Genomic DNA, 19,936 nt, shown 5'->3' with positions numbered 1-19,936 from the left:
GACAAATCATTTATAAACTGTGTATTATAATCTTCAAAAAAATTGTATTGACTCGACCTTTGAAGGGCTATAGTGCTTAGCCCTTAGAAAAAACGTAAATTCTAAGGAAGTTCGGCAAATCTACGCATTACATCCTTTAATTTGAGACCTACATCTTGTAGATCGGTCCAGTAATAACTGAGAAAACAGTGTTACAACTGTGTATTAAATATATAGATGATATACAACAACCCTATAATACAAATATAAAAATAATCCAAAAATATTTTGAAAAATTCAAGATGGCGGCGGTTTTTTAAGAAACGACTATTTCTAGATACTTTTTAGTGCTTCCATTGAACTCAGCGTACATAAAAACATATAAAATGATATACTACAACCCTATATTACATATACAGGGTGAATTTTAAATGAGTTCCCCCCTTACTTTTTTCTACATTTCTTAAGATATCATCTCCGGACCACGTCAGATCATTGTTGAGTAGTAAGTACTTCATTTTGACTGGGTATACATTTTTGGCCGCCATCTTGGATCCGCCATATTGGATACAAAGTTTTTTTTTCAAATGTAAAGGTAGGGTTGTGACCCATTATTTCAAACTAGAATTTTACGCTGATTACAATGCCGCAATTAGTTTTTAAAAATCTTGATCCGTTCTAAAGTTATGAGGACTTTTTATAGCTTTATTTTTAGCGCATTTTAACATTGTGCATTTACAAACTAAGACCATAATCTCAAAATAGTGCTAGATAAAGATAGGTATACACCACCATTCATTGCCGACATATTTTCTCTTGGTTATGACGGATATTTCAAAATGGCGGATCCAAGATGGCGGCTGAAAAAACTATACCCGTCATAACCAAGTAAAAATATGTCGGCAATGAATGGTGGTGTATACCTATCTTTATCTAGCACTATTTTGAGATTATGGTCTTAGTTTGTAAATGCACAATGTTAAAATGCGCTAAAAATAAAGTTATAAAAAGTCCTCATAACTTTAGAACGGATCAAGATTTTTAAAAACTAATTGCGGCATTGTAATCAGCGTAAAATTCTAGTTTGAAATAATGGGTCACAACCCTACCTTTACATTTGAAAAAAAAACTTTGTATCCAATATGGCGAATCCAAGATGGCGGCCAAAAATGTATACCCAGTCAAAATGAAGTACTTACTACTCAACAATGATCTGACGTGGTCCGGAGATGATATCTTAAGAAATGTAGAAAAAAGTAGGGGGGGAACTCATTTAAAATTCACCCTGTATATAAATGATACAAAAAATATTTGGGAAAATTCAAGATGGCGGCGAAAACTCGAATTGCCCAAAGGTGACAGAATGTCATCATGCATTTTCTTGAAGCTGTATATGTCCTAGTTACTATCCATAAATAAAAAAAACTTAATCCAAAATTTTTGGGTTTTGGGCTTGGCAACCGGACTATATTCATTCATTTACCTTTCAGCACCAAAGTCGTGTTTACACGAAGTCGGTTGGCAGGTAAGGTTACTTGCCTGAAGTAACTTAAAAATACACTAGTAATCTGCCCCGGGTTTAGTTAGAGTGTGTTATGATTCTAGGTTGTGTCCACTGGCATGTTCTATGGAGAAGAGGCCTACTTTATGTCTGGATGGAACATCATGGACGGTTCACTGGTGATCATCTCCATCATTGACCTGATGCTATCCCTTCTCACAGCCAGCAGCCCTCGCATCTTTGGAATACTCAGGGTAAAATAGAAACTACACTCTTATTTCATTGTAAAATTTCTCTAAGTTGAATAATATTGTATGACTTGTTGTTTCTAGCGCGAGTTACACAATCATGAGGTGCAGCCAGTCTTGAGGTCAGAACACTGACCTTCTGTCTTGAAGGTTAGGGTTCGAGTCCTCTCAATCACCAGTGGAAAATTGCCCTGCATTAGTTCCGTGACCTAGTGATCAAGAACACACCTTAAAATATAGTTTATCTTTGAAGAAAAAACTTTTTAATTTTTTGTTGGGATTTTTTTAGAACAACTCTCATAGCCTAACTTAACTTATTATAAAATTTTAAATCACAGAATAATTTGGTTTACTGTTATCATACTCTTGTTTGTATAGTATCATGCTAAAAAAAATTCTATTCTAAGTAACTATGGACATTATACATTTTTAATTGTACCTACTAGTACGTGCACTCCTAATTATCAACTTTAAAATCAGTTCTTCGTGAGGATATACCTAATTATATCTTTACATGAAAAATCTTCTTCTGCAAAATACCAAAACACCACAGTTTGTGTACAATTATTCTTAGTAAATTAAAAGTAAATTTATACTTATAATAGTCAAATACCACTCACTGATCAATGTATCTCAAAAACTACTAACTATAAGAACTCAGGAATTGGCATGGAGATTTTAACTAGGCTCTAGGTGTGCAATAAGAAGTGTTTCTTTATGTATTTGCAATTGTTGTATAGTTATAAAAGACAATGCAAACCAACTTGCCCAAATTTCAAATACCCTGAAGGATTTTCTGTTTATACATATTTCTGGCACTTGGCATCCAGATTGGACATCAACATGTACGCACAACATTTAATACTTTATTCTGAAATGGCGACCATACGAATGTAGGTATTTTAGGCCAAGTAATGGAGATGATAAAAATTGTTTTCGCTACCAAGCAAAGAACGCCATCTTTAAAGTTATTGTGTGATCCTCCGCAGGTGTTTCGACTGCTCCGTTCCCTCAGACCTCTGCGTGTGATCAACAGAGCCCCAGGATTGAAGCTGGTGGTACAGACTCTTCTCTCGTCACTACGACCCATCGGCAACATCGTACTTATCTGCTGCACATTCTTCATCATCTTCGGCATTCTAGGAGTTCAGGTAAGCGGCTTATTTCTAAATTAAATTTTTGTTATATCTTGAAATTCAAACTAATAGGTCCTACATCATTGACAATATTTTAAAAGAAGAACCTAAAAGGGAAAGAAAACCTAGTTTTGCTGCAATGTTTTTGTTTGCAGTTAATTTTTGGTGATCTGTGGGAATTATTGTGCACATTTTCCAGTATGATTAGTAAAGTCCAAGTTTTCACCTAACACCTAAATACATGTGTTCAGTGTTCAAGGGCCCCCCCTTGAATAACAAATGATTTTGATTTTGACTCGATGTTTTTATTGTATAGACACCCCTCAAACCTCTCCTCAAATGGTTGGATTTATCTGGTTAGCAAACTCAATTGAATATATGGGGTTTATGTATTCAACCACATTATAAATATTTTAGGGGTCATTAACCAATATGAGGTTTATTAAAATTACTGTTATCAAATAATAACATTACAGTATAGTTTTGCCAAAGTTGTGGTCACGGGGTTAAAATATTATCATATTGCTGTATATACTTGAGTGGACGTTTTGGTGTCGTTGCAAAATTTTAATAGATCAGTTCTACTAGCAAATATCAAACCGTTTTGTTGTTAAATGTGACCTTGTATGCCTAACTTCTAGTTAAATGGATTTAATGGCCAAACACGGGGTTTTAAAAGGCTATTATTATTTCTGTTTTGTTACTATCTTAAGTAGATTACAGATTACATATCTCATTAGTTGATTGTGTCTTTACTTTTCATTATTTTTCATTGGCTTGCCCTTACCATTCCTGCAATCTCATAACTGCAAAGACATTAAACTGTCTTTTATCTCTGGCTCTTTGCAAGCTGATCAACAAAAGTGTTAAAGTCAACAACATTACCTTCATTTGCCTACAGCTGTTCAAAGGCATGTTCTACTACTGCGATGGTCCAAACATCAAGAACGTGAGGAACAAGACGGACTGTCTAGCAGACAAGAGGAATGTCTGGGTGAACCGCAAGTACAACTTTGACGACCTGGGGAAGGCGCTGATGTCGCTGTTTGTACTGTCCAGTAGAGATGGATGGGTCAACATCATGTATACTGGGCTGGACGCTGTGGGAGTGGACCAACAGGTATGTGGATGGACAATGACTTGGCTTCAGGGTGAAACAATCGTGCGCGATGGCCGGCCACTGCCGATGGCGCAAACATCTAATTTGCTTGTGGACGAGTGCGCGAAAATTAAATCCAAACTGCATCCCAGTCGTTTGTACGTAGTTTTACAAGAACGCAACAGATGGCAGCACTAAACAATACTACTAGCCGGTGCTCAGTTTTATCAAATGTAGGGAAAAGCAGGGGTAAATTACTTGGGTACACAATAAAAAAAACCGTAAAAAACAATCAAGCACAATTTTAAGGTTAGGTTCCTTCCATGATGCCACAGTACATTCATTAACGTTTTTCTATTGCATGTCATTAGATCCAAGCCACACTACAATAAATTTGTAACTGTCTCTACCACCAATAAAATAGTCGGATCAGAAAACTAATTATACCAGCTTAAAGCATAAAACTGGCACAACAAGCGGCAAGCAAAACAACGTCTCACGGCAGTGGCTAACCTCACATTGGAACAATAGTTTGTAAACAGCGCTTTGACAAGTATCCTCGTCGCACGCCACTAAAAAGCGCTAGCGGCGACAAGATTACTCGTCATCCGCAGTGAACGTGTTAAAATCTCAAATTCTAAGATAAAATATAATTTGATGTTTCTAATTATTTAAAGCATATAATTTTGCCTGAGGGTTGAAGGACATTAGAGGACATTTCTTCGGTTCAGTGACGGTACCATAGTTAGTTCTAGGGTTCAAATCCAACTTTGGTCAAGTCTGGTGTGTAACTCATGAGAAATTCACTTATGTGTGGCAAAGCTTTTTGGGAGAAACCCATATAAAATTACTGTGCATTGCTTGGTTGGAGGTTGAAATCATGGGTGAATTTTTCATAAATTTTCTCCTTATTCATACTGATGTGTGTTTGCCACCACGAAACTTGTTTTGTGAGAAATTTTACTTTTGAACAGAAGTTGCTCAAAATGAATAATTGTTGAGATTCTGGACCCAGGGTTCGGTTGACTTGTAGCTTACTCCGGAGATGGTTGCTGCAACACATTGGCTATTTTTTGCCAATTTGACTATGTTATAATCTCCTAAAGACTAAAATTGCACAGATTACTTTCACCATGGAAGCCTTTATAGTTTCAACTAAGCCATTTGTATCATGATCAATCATACTGAAGGTATTAATATAATCTTTGATGTTGATTTTCAGCCGATAGAAAACTACTCAGAGTGGAGACTGCTGTACTTCATCGCCTTCATCCTCTTGGTTGGGTTCTTTGTGCTTAACATGTTTGTGGGAGTGGTCGTGGAGAACTTCCACAGATGCAGGGAGGAACAGGAGAAAGAAGAGAGGGTGAGGAGGATGGCGAAACGAGCAAAACAGATGGAGAAGAAAAGAAGAAGTGAGTCAAAGATTTTGTTTTTGAACATGCAAATTAGATTGTGAAATCCTTTTTGCGACTTCTGATTTTCTTAAATTGTTTATCACAAACTGTATTTGACTGATGTGCAGTTATATCACAATATTTAATCCTTGGCTCTATCAGTATTTGGCTTGGTTGTGGATTTTGATACACTAGAGCATTAATTATTCGACCCATACCAGCCACATTAAGGGTGGATATAAGAGAAGATTGGATTAAGCAAAAAATTATAAAAATCCTCTGAAATAGTAAACATGACACTTAAGGCAATTTTTCATCCCTTGAAAATACGTCCTTTATCTGCTTTTAATCCATCGTCATAAATAACTAACAAAGTAGGAACACCACTGCTGTAACTGTAATATATTTATTTTACAAAGTGATGCTTGCCCACTCGGTCCCGGTGAATCTGTCACAGCGAAATCAAAAACTTCTTCCACTGTTATAGCGAAATCGTGAACATCTTCCACGTTCAAGGCTAAATTGTTTGAACATCTTCTACACTAATAGTAAAATTGTGAACACCTTCCATGGTCACAGCTAGTTCTAAACCCCTTCCCACAATCTTGGCAAAATTATTAGCATATTCCATCTTTCGTGGTCACAACACAATAAAGAAACATTTTTCCTCGTCACGGCAAAATTGATAACACATTTGACATCATTGTCTCCCCATGATTGGAAAAATGGTGGTTGTTAAAGTCATTCGTTTTTCATGGAGCATCTTCACAAACGCATTTCATTTCACGATCTCGGAAATAGAGGTTCAGGTTGGCTTGACTCTAACAAAGTCAAAGCTTTCCCCCATAATCATTTTCGGCCCAATAACAAATCCCTCGGGCCTACTGTTGATTCAGCCTAACACAAAATTAATAGGAAACCAAAGATCCCTAGTTAGTAAAAGATATACTTGTCGACTGGAAACCACAGGTGGATAAAACCATGAGTACGGTCATATCACACAGAAAATTCATTGTGATTTCTGAAGATCAAATAATCAAAACCACTGTATAGCTACTATAATAGCACTACTGTAATAGCACCAACAAGTTTGATGCTAATCAACAAATTATTTTCAACATTTGAATCTTTCCGCTTGTTACAGAAATGCATGAGCCGCCGTACTATACAACGTACTCACGCTCTCGCTTGTTTGTACACAACGTGGTGACCTCCAAGTACTTCGACCTAGCCATAGCAGCTGTTATTGGACTCAACGTCATCACTATGGCAATGGAGTTCTACATGATGCCCAAGGTTTTTACTGTCATCAAAATTATTTGATTAAAAATAGTAGGTGTCAATGAAAAAAATTACAAAAGATGGTTTGGAGGAAAGTGCCTGTAAGTGGACTGAGTTGTAGAGTCAAATAACTTTTCCTACAGTCACAAATAACTATTGTAGGCTAAAAATAAAAATAAAAAAACTAGAATTTTTACTGTATAAACATATGGTTTATGTAAACTGAAATCAGTAACAAATAGCTGATTGTTTTTGAGAGAGTGAAAAGACATGTGAGAATGTTTGAAAATAAATGTTTTGAATAGTGGTACCTAAGCCAAAACAATTATTGGTGATAATAGATTTTGGTGGGGAATTGGTTATCATGTGAGTAAGTCAGTGAGGGTATTGTTGAGTTTAGTATTGTGGTTTAAAGTCAGGCTGGCTCAGTGCAACAACAGGTTTGTGTCAGCCACTCCACTGGGTGTGTAAAAAAACAGAAAGAGAGAGCCTAACAGAACAACTTTCTAGTATTTCTTTTTGCTCATGTTTTGATAAATTATTCGAGTAATATTGAAACATTAGCTTGTTTAAGAAAAGAATTTCACTGTTTTTGGTCCCACACTGTTCAGTTATCCCAACATCTTTGTAATTAAGGGTGTTATTTGAGTACAATTGCGCTAAAAGTCTTTTGAAACTTGTAAAACTGTTAAAACACCCTGCAAGGAGAGATTATCAGTTGATATAAGTGGGTAATTAGGCATATTCAAGTTCTTGTTCTAAGCGGAATTTTCTAGTGTTTTTTTTTTTTTTTTTAATTTGCAAAATAAGTTTCTTTGTTTCAGGCACTGTCGTATGCACTCAAGATTTTCAACTATTTCTTCACTGCTGTATTCATCTTGGAATCTATTATGAAGTTGGTGGCGCTAGGGTTAAAATTGTACCTGAAAGACAAGTAAGTAAAGAATTATCATTACCTCTTGAAAAATGCATAGTTTAGGTGTCTCTTGTAGCCTATTTTCTTCCCTAGGGGTCACAGTTGGCACCTTTGGTTAGAGATAAATTGGGACGGCGCCCCTTCTGCCAGGATCAACACAGCTATAAACACGAGCAAAACAGTCTGAAGTGATGACAGTCCCAAAAAAATTAGGAGGGGTGGCAACTCCTTTTGGGGATATAATTAATTGGTCATATTTTACAATCTAATCAATGAACCCCTTATAATGAGAAGATAACTCATCTCTGTCATTCATGTGATTAGACCAAGTAATACTGTTTATCAGCAAAACTTTAAGAAAATATCTCAAACTGAAAGGTAGGGAGAAGAAATAATTTATGAAATTGTACTTTTCTTATTTCAACACATTTTTTTAGAATTTGTTTTCAAAAATTCTTATTATTTAGAGGGAGGGCACCATTTTGATTCTCTCTATGGTTTCTATTTTAATTTAATGATGACTGGTGTAACTGCTAAAGATTAATCTCTTTCTTACACCCAGGATCATAAATTGGAAGTTCTACTATCAAATAATGTGTAACCTAATAAAACCCTCTCAATTGTACTACCAACAAATGTATCTTGTTCTTGGGTAATAATGATAGTTATAAAATGATAGTAATAATAATGATAGTTATGAAAGCTTCAGACCAATATCAATTGTACCAACCATATCAAAGTTGTTTGAATTACTAATGTATAACCAGGTGTATGAATACTTTGAAAGTAATAACATGTTTACTGATAGGCAGTTTGGGTTTCGCTCTGGGAAGAGCACAAATGATGCTGTTGTTAGTTTAGTTATAGATGTGGTTAAAAATATAGAGAACAAAAGATTGGTTTGCTTTCGCTCTTTTGACATGTCAAAAGCATTTGATACTGTTAACCACAACATATTAATCACAAATTAAAATTTTATGGTTTTCAAGACAATTCAATTAAACTTATCAATTCGTATTTAAAAAATAGAGAACAATTTCTTAGTTTCAAAAATGAGTTATCTCTTGGAAAAAATATAGACGTTGGTGTTCCTCAGGGATCTTCTTTAGGGCCACTGCTATTTAATATCTATATCAATGATCTGCCATACAATTTGATAGGTGAAAACATTAATAGTTTTCTTTACGCTGATGACCTAGGCTTGAATGTTTGTTCTGAATCTAGAGATCAAATTATTAATCACATCCTGCAAAATGCTACGGATCTGATTTATCAGTGGTGTAATGCAAATAGATTATGACTAAATCTAAATAAATTGCAAGATTTAGAAATTTGTTTCTCAAATAGGCATCCTCTATTAAATGAGGTAAAACCTTTAAAATTTCTTGGAATTAATCTAAATGCAAAACTAGATTGGAAGGATCACATTGACATAACCTCAACCAAAATGTCAAAAGGTGTATACTGCTTAAGAAGATTAAAAGGTTGTGTAACACAAGATGTTTTGATAACAGTGTATTATGCACAGATACATAGTTTATTGAGTTACGGAATATTGGTGTGGGGTTTCCAATCATACTAGTGTCCCTATTGCTCGAATTCGAGCAATTGCTAAGTATTACAGGCGTTATTTTAAAACGAATTTCAACCAAGTAAGCAAGTTTGTAGCAAACTGTTAAATTAGCAAACTTATTGACTGTTTACAACTAACATATGCTCTTCTTCTCACTTTTGATTTCTGACAACAGCTGGAGTTTCATAACAATTTTTGTTTCCAATGTTAATCTTATGGAGAAATACAAAACTTTAAAGGGCTCCATGGCCTCACTCTCTCATTATTTCCCTAAAAAGAAAGTTTCCTGCACAACTTCACGTTACCCTCATTCCAATGACACCAAAAACATGTCAATCGGTTCAGTAGTTTCGGAGGAGTAATTGTCACAAAAAACCTGCTTGCGTATTAAATAAGTATAGATAGATACCAAAAAGTTATTTAAATTGCAAAAAAGAGCGATAAGGCTTGTAAGTGGTGTACGCTCTAGAACTCACTGTAAACTTATATATTTAAACATTTCAAAATTTTAACTTTGCCTGCAATATATATTCTTCAAGTTCTGTTGTATGTAAAAAATCATTTAGAAATGTTCTCAGAAAATTCAAATAGACATAATTATGAAACCAGATTTAAAAACAACTTGCAAACAGTGCTTTGTAAATACTCAAAGAGTCAAACAAACATTCAATACATGGCAGCTAAATTGTTTAATAATTTATCAGTGGAGTCTCGGGAGTTGTCCTTGAACACTTTCAATTCAAAATTGAAAACATATTTAATACAAAAATGTCCATATAGGCTACAGTGGAGGATTTTTTTACATGTCAAAATATTTCTATTTAATTGTGCCTGTATTTATATATTTTTAATACTAGAACTTGATTGATTACATCTAAGTATTCATTTGCTGTATTGATTTCAGCATTATGTATTTTATGACGATTGTTAAAACATTGTGAAATGTCTACAACAATAAATTGATTTGATTTGATTTGATTTGGTAATGTAATTAATTATATGTTCTGTTTCCAGATGGAATCAACTTGACATAGGAATTGTAATCTTGTCTATTGTCGGTATTGCCTTGGAAGAGGTGGAGTCAAAGATTATTCCCATCAATCCTACGATAATACGAGTCATGAGGGTGCTTAGGATAGCCAGGGGTAAGTTTGTAAGAAGTATAGACTGTAGAAGCCAGCTTTGTAGCTAAAGTTGAAGAATTATTAAGTGTAGCTCAAACATTTATTAAATATGTCTTTACGACAAGATTTTACCGTGTAATAATGTGTGGATGAGATCCCTTGTATTCTGACAAGTCCGAGTCTAGCTGTAAAGAACCGTTGTACTGAAGTTGAAAGAGTCACTCGCAAAGCCCACTCAATTTTTTTAATAAGTAATCTCTGACACTATTCAAATGCTGTGTAATGTATACTTCTGAATGAATAAAGAAATTAAAATTGAAAGTGTGTGAGTCCAAAATTATATTTTCACCCTAAGTTTTCACTACTGACAAAACTTAGACAAAAATATCTAAATATAGTTCACAGTAAATTTTTCCTTACGGTTTGTTTAATAATTTGACATATTCAACAGCCAGTAATTTGCATCAGCATACTCTTTGACAGTGGCTCAATTTAAACTATGTTCGTTTCAATTCTAAAACTATAATCTACAATTTTACCATGGGAATGTAATGTGTCTAGTGTCTAGTTGTATCCATAGTCAAGGTCACACTCTGTTGTAGTACTGAAGCTGCTCAAGATGGCCAAAGGTATCAGAGCTCTTCTAGACACAGTGATGCAGGCTCTGCCCCAAGTTGGGAACCTTGGACTGCTCTTCTTCTTACTCTTCTTCATCTTCGCTGCACTGGGAGTTGAACTTTTTGGAAGACTGGGTAAAAAAATAACTTTTTATCTGATGATTAGTGTGTAGGTTATCAGTATCGGATGCTTCATGAAAGAACTGCTTTTATTGTGGTGTCTAATTTGACACAAGATTGAGTTATAACTACAACTACAATTTTATTTTCCTAACCCTACATGAAAATGACCACATTGCCACACCTGTAAACAGTACGCAAAATAGCTCATTTTGTGTTATTCATTCCCGCACCTTAAATCAGCTGATTTCAATGTTGGTGTTTTTATGAAACACATCTGGTTAGCAAATAATAACATAACTTGAAAAATAAAAATTAAACACAGGCCTAACCCTAATGACATTTTATATACAACAAAAAAAGTTAATCTTTGAGATATGATTCTAATAATTATGTTGGTAGATCAAATGTTGTGTGTATTACGAGCACAAACAGTCATTGCCGCTCTCAAAATACATGTCCACACTCAGTTAAAGCTTCGTGCAGCCATCTACAATTCTCGAGCAGCAATGAGGCAATGACATACTTTTACTAAACTTTACTACGCAGTTCAGGGGCTACAAAATGGAATTTAATGACATACTTTGCGCTCTTGATACATAAATAGCTATTTTTATTCTCTAATATAATTAATATAATATTAGTGTGTATAAAATAAAATTTGTATCACAAACTTGTTATTAAATAAATAGAAACTTTATTTTTATTTAGAGTGCAGTGAAGAACAGCCTTGCCAAGGTCTTGGAGAACACGCACACTTCAGTAACTTTGGAATGGCCTTCCTGACACTGTTCCGAGTAGCAACTGGGGACAACTGGAACGGCATCATGAAGGTAACAGTTATTGCTAGTAACTATGACTACATGGTAATTATGTTATTTTATTGTATTTGGTATTTCACTTTAGCAGCTTTGGGATGGCCTTCCTGACACTTTTCCGAGTAGCTACTGGGGACAACTAGAATGGCATCATCAAGGTAACAGTGTCTGCTAGTTACTGTGACTACACTTTAATTGTGCCATTTAATTTGGTATCTCACTGAATCAGCTTTGGGAAAGCCTTCCTGACACTGTTCCGAGTAGCTACTGGGTATAATTGCGATGGCATCATAATGGTAACAGTTACTACTTGAAACTGTAACTTAAATTTTAACGTTGGGACAGCTTTTGGAACTTCGCTTCCAGTCAATACTGCAGAGTTAACTAGAATAAATAGTTGAAAGTAAATAAATAGTTTAGGTACTTATTTTACTTTTACATCATCACTTTCCCACCCAATAAGTAACCAATGTAATTTGGGTGAAATCTACTTCTGAAACTGAGTAAAATCTCTACAGTTTTGAGAAAAGACTATATATAATTATTTTGTCCACACCAATTTTGACTATATTTGGCCATGTTCAATCTTTTTCTTACTTCATACCTGAAACACAATAGTGGCATGTGCAAGTAATGATGATAACATCTTTTAAAAAAAACAAAATTATTTTTTCCGCTCATTTTGTGCTACACAAAGAGATAAGGGTTCTAATAGTTATGCTTTCAACATAACTATTTTCTGCGCAGGATACATTGCGTGACGACTGTGATGACCAAGCGGACTGTGTCCGTAACTGCTGCGTACACGCAGGGATCGCTCCCATCTTCTTTGTCATCTTCGTACTCATGGCACAGTTTGTACTGGTCAACGTTGTGGTCGCTGTTCTCATGAAGCATTTGGAAGAATCTCACAAACAGGTATGAGATTTAAGATGTCTTTGTTCAGATTCTGGAGCTCAATAATTGAAGGGAATGATTTTCTTGTGTTTAATTCAATTTATTTCACTAATTATTCACATTTTTTTAACAGAAGCTGAAATGTTGTATACTTTTTAAAGAAATATTACTCAATCAGCTTCAAATTATTAATATGATTGTGAACGCTAATTGTTTGAACTGTCAAAATAATTTCATAGCTCGCTCAGGGTGATTCACAAAATGTTTAAGTTTTTAAGTTAATTTCAGTATATTAACCTTTTAATTAGGCCCTATATTACTTTTAGGAACACAAGTCTCTTTTGTAAGATTACCTAGACTTTTTGAACATCTACATTAATCCATTTATCTGCAGATGGAGGATGAGTTGGACATGGAGGTAGAACTTGAGCGAGAGCTGGCGCAAGAACAGATGGAGGAGGAAGAAGAAGAACTTTGCATGCAGTTAGCCCTTGAACAGGACGCGATCCACCGACCTCTCGCCAAAGTGCTGAGCCTTCCTGCAAATTTCACCTTCAGTTCCAGCTACTGTGAGGAAAGCCCGTCTAGAGGTTGGTCTAGTAGTTTATATTTTTGTGTGTTTAAACATTGTTAGCATGTTATGCTTTTTTGTTAAGAGGAAATGCTCCAATTGTTGGTCTTGTTAGTATCTAAATCTACATCTAAAACTTACCTTTTGTTAGATATACCTTACCTTACCTTACCTAGCTGGCCACTCAAACCTAAGCAGGTTTTTGGCCTCTCCAACAGTTCTACGCCATCTTTCTCGGTCCTTCATCATCTCCTCTGTAACGGACATCCTTCTCATATCCCTCCGGACTTGGTCCCACCATCGCAGCCTTGGGCGTCCTAAAGGTATTCTTCCTACAGGTACAGCATCCGTCACTGTTCTCAAGACTGACTCTTCAGGTCTCCTGTAGACATGTCCTGCCCATCAAAATCTTTGGCTTTTAATTAATGCAGTAATATCCGGATCTTTGTAGACCTCACGTAATTCTTTATTTGTTCTAATCCTCCAAATTCCTTCTTCTTCAATTGGGCCATATATACGTCTGAGAATTTTGTAGTATCAATAATTAATAACCCAATTACCGATGGCATCTTGGTTCAAGGAATGATCACAGAGAAGTAAGGCACAGAGAAAACACCCTTTTGGAACAACTGTAAACTTTGAGGTCTAGTTTGTTGTGCTGGAAATATACTTGTGACAAGCAAGAAAGAACCTGAGCGGTGAGCACTGTGCGGATATTCCTATTTAAAAAGACACAGGGTCTTCGTTCACCGTGAGCGTTGTAGTAAATGAGGGCGAGGGGGGCATTGTCGGGCTTTGCTTTAGACACCAGCACTAGTGCTAGACACCACTTAAGTGTACCATTGAAGGTTCCCTCTGTACCTTACTTCTCTGCGGACCGACCCATCCTGGGATCTAACCTACAAAAATTCAGAATTGAAGGCAAGCCCTACTAACATCAAGTAGTCCCCCTATTTGTTTACCTACTCTCATGGCTATTTGCACCTGAGAAGGTCTCACTAACTAACTGCCTTTATTTCTTCTGATCCTGTGTGTCTTCTTCACCAACTTTATTTCATATTTCATATTATTTTTGGCTGCGTGATCTTCCCACGTCTTTGGGTGTCAAAGGAGTATTCCTCCATCCAGGTTTACTTTACATAATAACTTACTATAACTTTGTGTTTTGCTCAGTAAATAATGAAAATGGCTGATTAAACTACTGAAATATTCTTCATGCAGGTACAAAGCGTAGGAGCTCTTGGACAAAAAATAAAGAAGAATTATTCCTGAAGAACAACAGAAGAAGACAAACCCTAACAGGCCCTGCACTGATCCCACCTGCCTACCCAGCCATGGGATATACCACCGTGTACACTACATCTCAGGACAAGGACAACATAGACTCTGGGAACAGGGTCAGTGGAGTTTGTATTGTTATTTTATGTTCATATACTAAACTTGGTTAGTTTGGCAATCCTGAATCTTAGGTGTTCACTATTATTTACGTCTTTTGGATAGCACATTCCCATCCTTTTCCTCGTCGTGTCTTCTGTGTCTCTTTTTATGGGAGGCCTTTGGGCATATCCTTGCTACTTTGACCTTTTGTAACATCCCTCATGTAATTGCATCAGCCATTGGCTCTTTTTAAAAAAAAACCGCTGTAGAACATATGTTTCTTCCATATGTTTCTTCTTTTCTAGGAATATACAAATTTTTCGTTATGGATCTGGATAATCCGCAAATGTTTGGGAGAATTCTATTCTGTTTTTAAAAATCTGCATTGGTCTGTTTGGATGAGCCCTACAATTTTAAGATGCATATCGTTCCATGGCCAACTAATAATCCTACTAGTATGCTGATGCCCCCTTTTGTTGGCCCGAAATCGCTTGCCAATCCTTTCTTGAAGATTTTATCCATCAGTATTATGACTATGTAACTCTGTAATTCTACAACTAACTGATCTGGGATGTGCTTAGATTATTTTTTCTTACTGTTATCCCTCAAATAATGGGATGTAGTGAACTATTGCTCTAAGCTATAACCAAAAGTGACACTGATGCTTCAGCCATTAGAAAAGCTCTTTTGTCCATGTGGCAGTTCAATCTAAGAATCTATTTTAAGTGGAATCAATCCTGAAATTTGTTTTGTTTCTAGTTATTCTCGGATGACCTGAGAAAATCAACAGTACGCCGAGTATCAAGTGACTCTAGCACGAGGCGTCGCTCTGTAGTGGAGCTCACAACTCCTTCACCGTCGCCCTCACTGCTGTCCGTCCCCAGATTGCTCACCGCACCCGGTGGAAGCTGCAGACGACTTATGAGCTTGACTGAGCTAGAGGCATCACCACAGGAGGCAGAACCACCATCAGAAGACATATCTCCCGAGTGTGTCGCCCCCGCAGTGCTGCTGGTGCCTCCCCCTTACCCCCACCCGGAACCATCCCCCTCTCCTTCACCAGACTCTTCCGAACCACCTGAGACCAAAGACGATGTCAGTTACAACTCAAAGAGCGAGATGGACATTCAAATCATGGTGGTGGGGGAAACTTGTTTGCCGCAAGTTGGGCGACAAGACACCCCAGACGGAAAGTCAGTCGAGTCACGGTCAGTTTTGCCTGGCCAACGAGTCAGGATAAGACTGTGCGACACCCGGCTCGACTCGGGTATCGGGGACGATAAACACAGTCAGGAATCGCAACCATCGTCCAGTGGACCTTACGATCCGGTCGACGAACTTTCTTAGTGCACGGTAAAAGTGAGTCGTATCTCGACCAGGTGCGTACCTTTCAAACACTGTAACTTTGTTTGTTTTATAACACGCATCTCTTTATAGGTTTTCGTATTTTCCACTATTTTATACGTTAGACTCGTAGCGACGTAGGAACTCAGTGCATGCAGAGTGGTGCTCTGTCGACAATTATCGTCACGTCTCTCCCGTTAACAAGGTTTTTACAGGGATGATTTCTACTTCAGATTGCTTAGTGCTTGGACGGAATAGAAAGTAAGTATGGTATTCGATTTTTAAATAGGATTTTAAGTATAGCTGTCTTTTGAGAAGGTAACCGTGTGTGTGTCTTGAAAAAATGGCATCGAAAGTATTCAAAACGAAATTGAGGGTTGTTAAGAAATTCTTCAATGCCCTTGCGACCGATCAGTTGTTTTATAAACTGGCACCGCATTGTTGATTACAACTTGTTAAGTTTTGTAGTTAAGGACAGCATTGCACAAAGTTCGGAACTAATATTTGTATAGTGTAGATTAAGTCAAATGTTGTAATGTAATTTGAAGTAAATGTGGAGTATGCCTCAAAGTCAGATAATTTATACTGGCCTAATTATGGTACTTCTTGTTACTCAGATGTACATAAGGTGTTAAGTAACTATTTCCTGTACTTTAAGATCAAACTGAAATAGTTTTCTTCTGTAAACCCAATTTCAAAAATGTATAAAATAATCCTGATTTATCATAAACAATTGTATAGTGTAGAGTTATATTTTTCCTTTCTGTAAAATTATATTTTGTTTAGATATTATTTTCTCCTCTTAGTTTCATTTGAAATTTCACGGCATGCTTAAAATTTGTCAAATAAATTCATATACTTTACGATGGTGGCTCTTAACTTTAAAGTAAAAATCATAGTGATTTTTTCAATAAAAATATGAACAAACTTAAGTAAAATGTACATTGTATTCAAAATTTAGGAAATTATTAGTGTACTTATTCTGACTACCCAGTGATTTTTATTGTAATAATCTTTATTATTGATTATTTCTTACATTTTTAACATTCAAAACCAAACAGGGAAAAACTTATTTAAGCTAAATGGGAACAACTAAAAAACTAATATTAATAACATAAACAAAGACTGTACTGGGCAAGAAGAGCATAGAATCAAAGATAAGAATGAATAAATATTCATAATAATCACAAAGCCTACACATTTCTTTCAAACTGTTAGTTACCATCCCACCTTCAGTTAGGTATACTAATACTGTATTTTGTATAGTAATGTAGTTTTTTTATTGGTAGCTCTTACTGACTTTGAGGCATATTTATCAAATGGCTGCTTACGCTTGAACATTTAAGATCAATTTAAGTTTTCAATTTTATTTCACTTGATTTCTCCTGGAAGTTGAAAGCCAACAGTTGAATTTTTCCATTTCTCTATTTTATTGACTATGCATTGACACCCCGAGTATAGTATAATTCGTACCTTGGGCCGAAACAAAGTCAGGAACTTAAAACGACTGAGAGCTACAAAACCCTTCGGCCCGTGATACGAACGATATTTTTCACCACACTATTCAAAATTGAGAAAATATAATACAATAAATGTACTCAACTACAACTTTAAGGTTATGTGAAGAAATATTTAGAGGAATACGCCAAAATAATAAAAATAGTTGCTAGGCAGTGGTGACAATAAAACAAGTCTGTTTGCAATGCATATGGATACTGCTTGTATATTTATTAACAGCTAATTTCCGGCCCTAGAGTCGCAAAAACCTGCTTGGTCCCCAAATGACGACAGCAAGGTGTGGCTTTCAGCCTTCAATTAACATTTAAAACTGCTAAAAACATCATAGTGTGGTAAAAAAGTTTTTTTTTAATAAATACTGTCACCAATAAATCATCAATTATTGTTACAAAATATTGGGTGACCCGTAAATATAATATTCAACTAAGCCACTTTCCTGCTTTGATCCACACATACAAACGGTTTTTTAAAATTTAAATCAAGCTTTTTTAAAGCAATGTTGAAGCATAATCAGTCATCACATGGAGTAGGTTACGTGTTTTTAACTCGATGTATAGAGGTATTTTAGAAAGTGTATTCGTATGTAATTCTTCTGTAGCCTTCACAGGGTTATGACTAGGTATAGAGCTGGACTCTATATGTTAACGGTTGTTGAATTATTGTTTATTCCGTTATTAGTTGGTCGAAAGATTCTCTCTTTTTGATGTAATACTGTATTCAAAAAATGTTGTCTTTTATTGATTGTTGGCGACATAAGAAATTGCTTCATTATATTTTTGGAAAGTTAAGTCTTAAATAACATTTTGTCACAGGATGAATATTGTAATCTTAAAAATTAAATGTTTAATGCATACTTTACTAATAATATTTAAAATAAAATGTAATAATTGTACATCAATTTAAAAAAAGGCAAAACTGATTTCACAGTTTTATTTTTATTTTTGGTTCTGTGTGATTTTTAGTGTTGTCTTTTGAGTTGCTTTTATATTTCATATCTATCTATTTAATTTTTTCACTGTTGCACAGATTATATTAAATCATTTTAATCGAGTTAGGTATTAACTTTTTTCTATTATTTGAATATTCAAAATGTAATTTAATATTGTACCTAATTTTCGTCATGTAAAAATCTTAAAGACAACCTTATTGGATTTGGAAAATTCACTTAATCATGAACAGTGAAAGTACTCTTAACAAAAAATTTGAAATTGCATTAACAAAATGTGAAAAATCAGTTTAAAAAAAAATCTTGACTACTAAAAACGGAAAAACAATACTAATCCCTAAAGTGGAACTTTGTTTCTTGTTTCTCGTTTCACTGTTTCGTGACTCTGTTAAGTTTGTTGTTGTTGTTTGAAATGTTTTCTACTTAATCTTAAGAATTGCTACGAAGCACTTGTTTTCTTCTAGACTGTTTTATATATTTTATGGGACAAGCGGCTGTTGAAGAGAGAACATGTCACTTTAGAACTGGTTACTTTTTACTAAACATGTAAACAATCAATTTGGTATCCTATGTTAATTTAATTTGGTTTGCTTTCAAAGTGTCTTGACAAGTTAGTCACAAACCAAATAAAAACAGTACGGTACAATTTATTTACACTACTTTTTTTGTCTACTGTACCTTTAATCTTTTTTTAATTTTTATTCTTAGTTTGATTTTTCCTTGGTGTAGTGATGGCTTTGCACTTAAAACCTAATAACATTTTTGAATGCTTTTAGGTCTTAAAAATACCTGTACGGTTTGTTGTGGTTTTTTTACTCAAAGTTATAAATAATTAAAGAAAATTGTTATTTGTCTTTAAATTTAAATTAAGCCCTGCCCAATATATCAAATGCAATAGGATCTTTGTCTTGATTTGAGGCTAACAATATTTTAACTCTAGAAATATTTCCAAAAATATTAGAAAATACATTTGGATATATGTTTTCTTTCCAATATTCTCAATATTTTACCAAAATACTTGAGTATGCTTAAGTGCTTGAGTGTTGCATATGTTTTTTTTTTTAAGTAACCAGTTTTATTGTATGGTTTAGGCCAATCTCTGATCTTTAAACTACTTAAATTGTTAAAGTATAAGATCAGTAAAGTGGTTAATACTCGTTACCCTTATTTATATATTTAAGGTAAAAACTACATTTTATTTAGAGTGAAATGCCAGCATTGTGTTGTACAGGCCTAATATATATTACCAAATTATCATAAGTCGTAGATAAACTCAAATTTTAAAATTTGATTTTTATATTTAAATTTCTAAAACTGACAATCTAGTTCTTCAGCCTTAAAAGCCGAAATTAGAATAGTCAAACCCTCGTTATAATACAGTAATTCCTTGTTACCATTAGATTGTTTTGTTTACATATTTATCCTAGGGTTTATTTATTTCTAGAATTACTTAAACTTTCGTTCAGCTGAATGA

The 19,936-nt window shown here is 35.0% G+C and overlaps 1 protein-coding gene across 1 annotated transcript in view; it reads left to right on the top strand.

The window, feature by feature from the left end:
* LOC128999554 (voltage-dependent T-type calcium channel subunit alpha-1H-like) overlaps positions 1-16,722 on the top strand; it is a 28,925-nt gene extending 12,203 nt beyond the window's left edge. Inside the window, exons 3-15 of the mRNA XM_054426124.1 lie at positions 1,585-1,734; positions 2,718-2,879; positions 3,766-3,984; positions 5,186-5,378; positions 6,505-6,656; positions 7,466-7,575; positions 10,145-10,275; positions 10,857-11,006; positions 11,703-11,824; positions 12,557-12,727; positions 13,101-13,296; positions 14,499-14,674; positions 15,414-16,722. Of these exons, the coding sequence (XP_054282099.1) occupies positions 1,585-1,734; positions 2,718-2,879; positions 3,766-3,984; positions 5,186-5,378; positions 6,505-6,656; positions 7,466-7,575; positions 10,145-10,275; positions 10,857-11,006; positions 11,703-11,824; positions 12,557-12,727; positions 13,101-13,296; positions 14,499-14,674; positions 15,414-16,001 (2,520 nt within the window). The 3' untranslated portion in view covers positions 16,002-16,722. The remainder of the gene's footprint in view (positions 1-1,584; positions 1,735-2,717; positions 2,880-3,765; positions 3,985-5,185; positions 5,379-6,504; positions 6,657-7,465; positions 7,576-10,144; positions 10,276-10,856; positions 11,007-11,702; positions 11,825-12,556; positions 12,728-13,100; positions 13,297-14,498; positions 14,675-15,413) is intronic.
* Positions 16,723-19,936: the final 3,214 nt, after the last annotated feature.

The sequence above is a fragment of the Macrosteles quadrilineatus genome, unplaced genomic scaffold, assembly GCF_028750875.1.
Source record: "Macrosteles quadrilineatus isolate MER2022 unplaced genomic scaffold, UCM_ALF_1.0 Scaffold_8__2_contigs__length_117827958, whole genome shotgun sequence".
Taxonomy (NCBI): domain Eukaryota; kingdom Metazoa; phylum Arthropoda; class Insecta; order Hemiptera; family Cicadellidae; genus Macrosteles; species Macrosteles quadrilineatus.
Note: the sequence above shows the minus strand (reverse complement) of the source record. Positions and strands in the feature narration are given on the sequence as shown.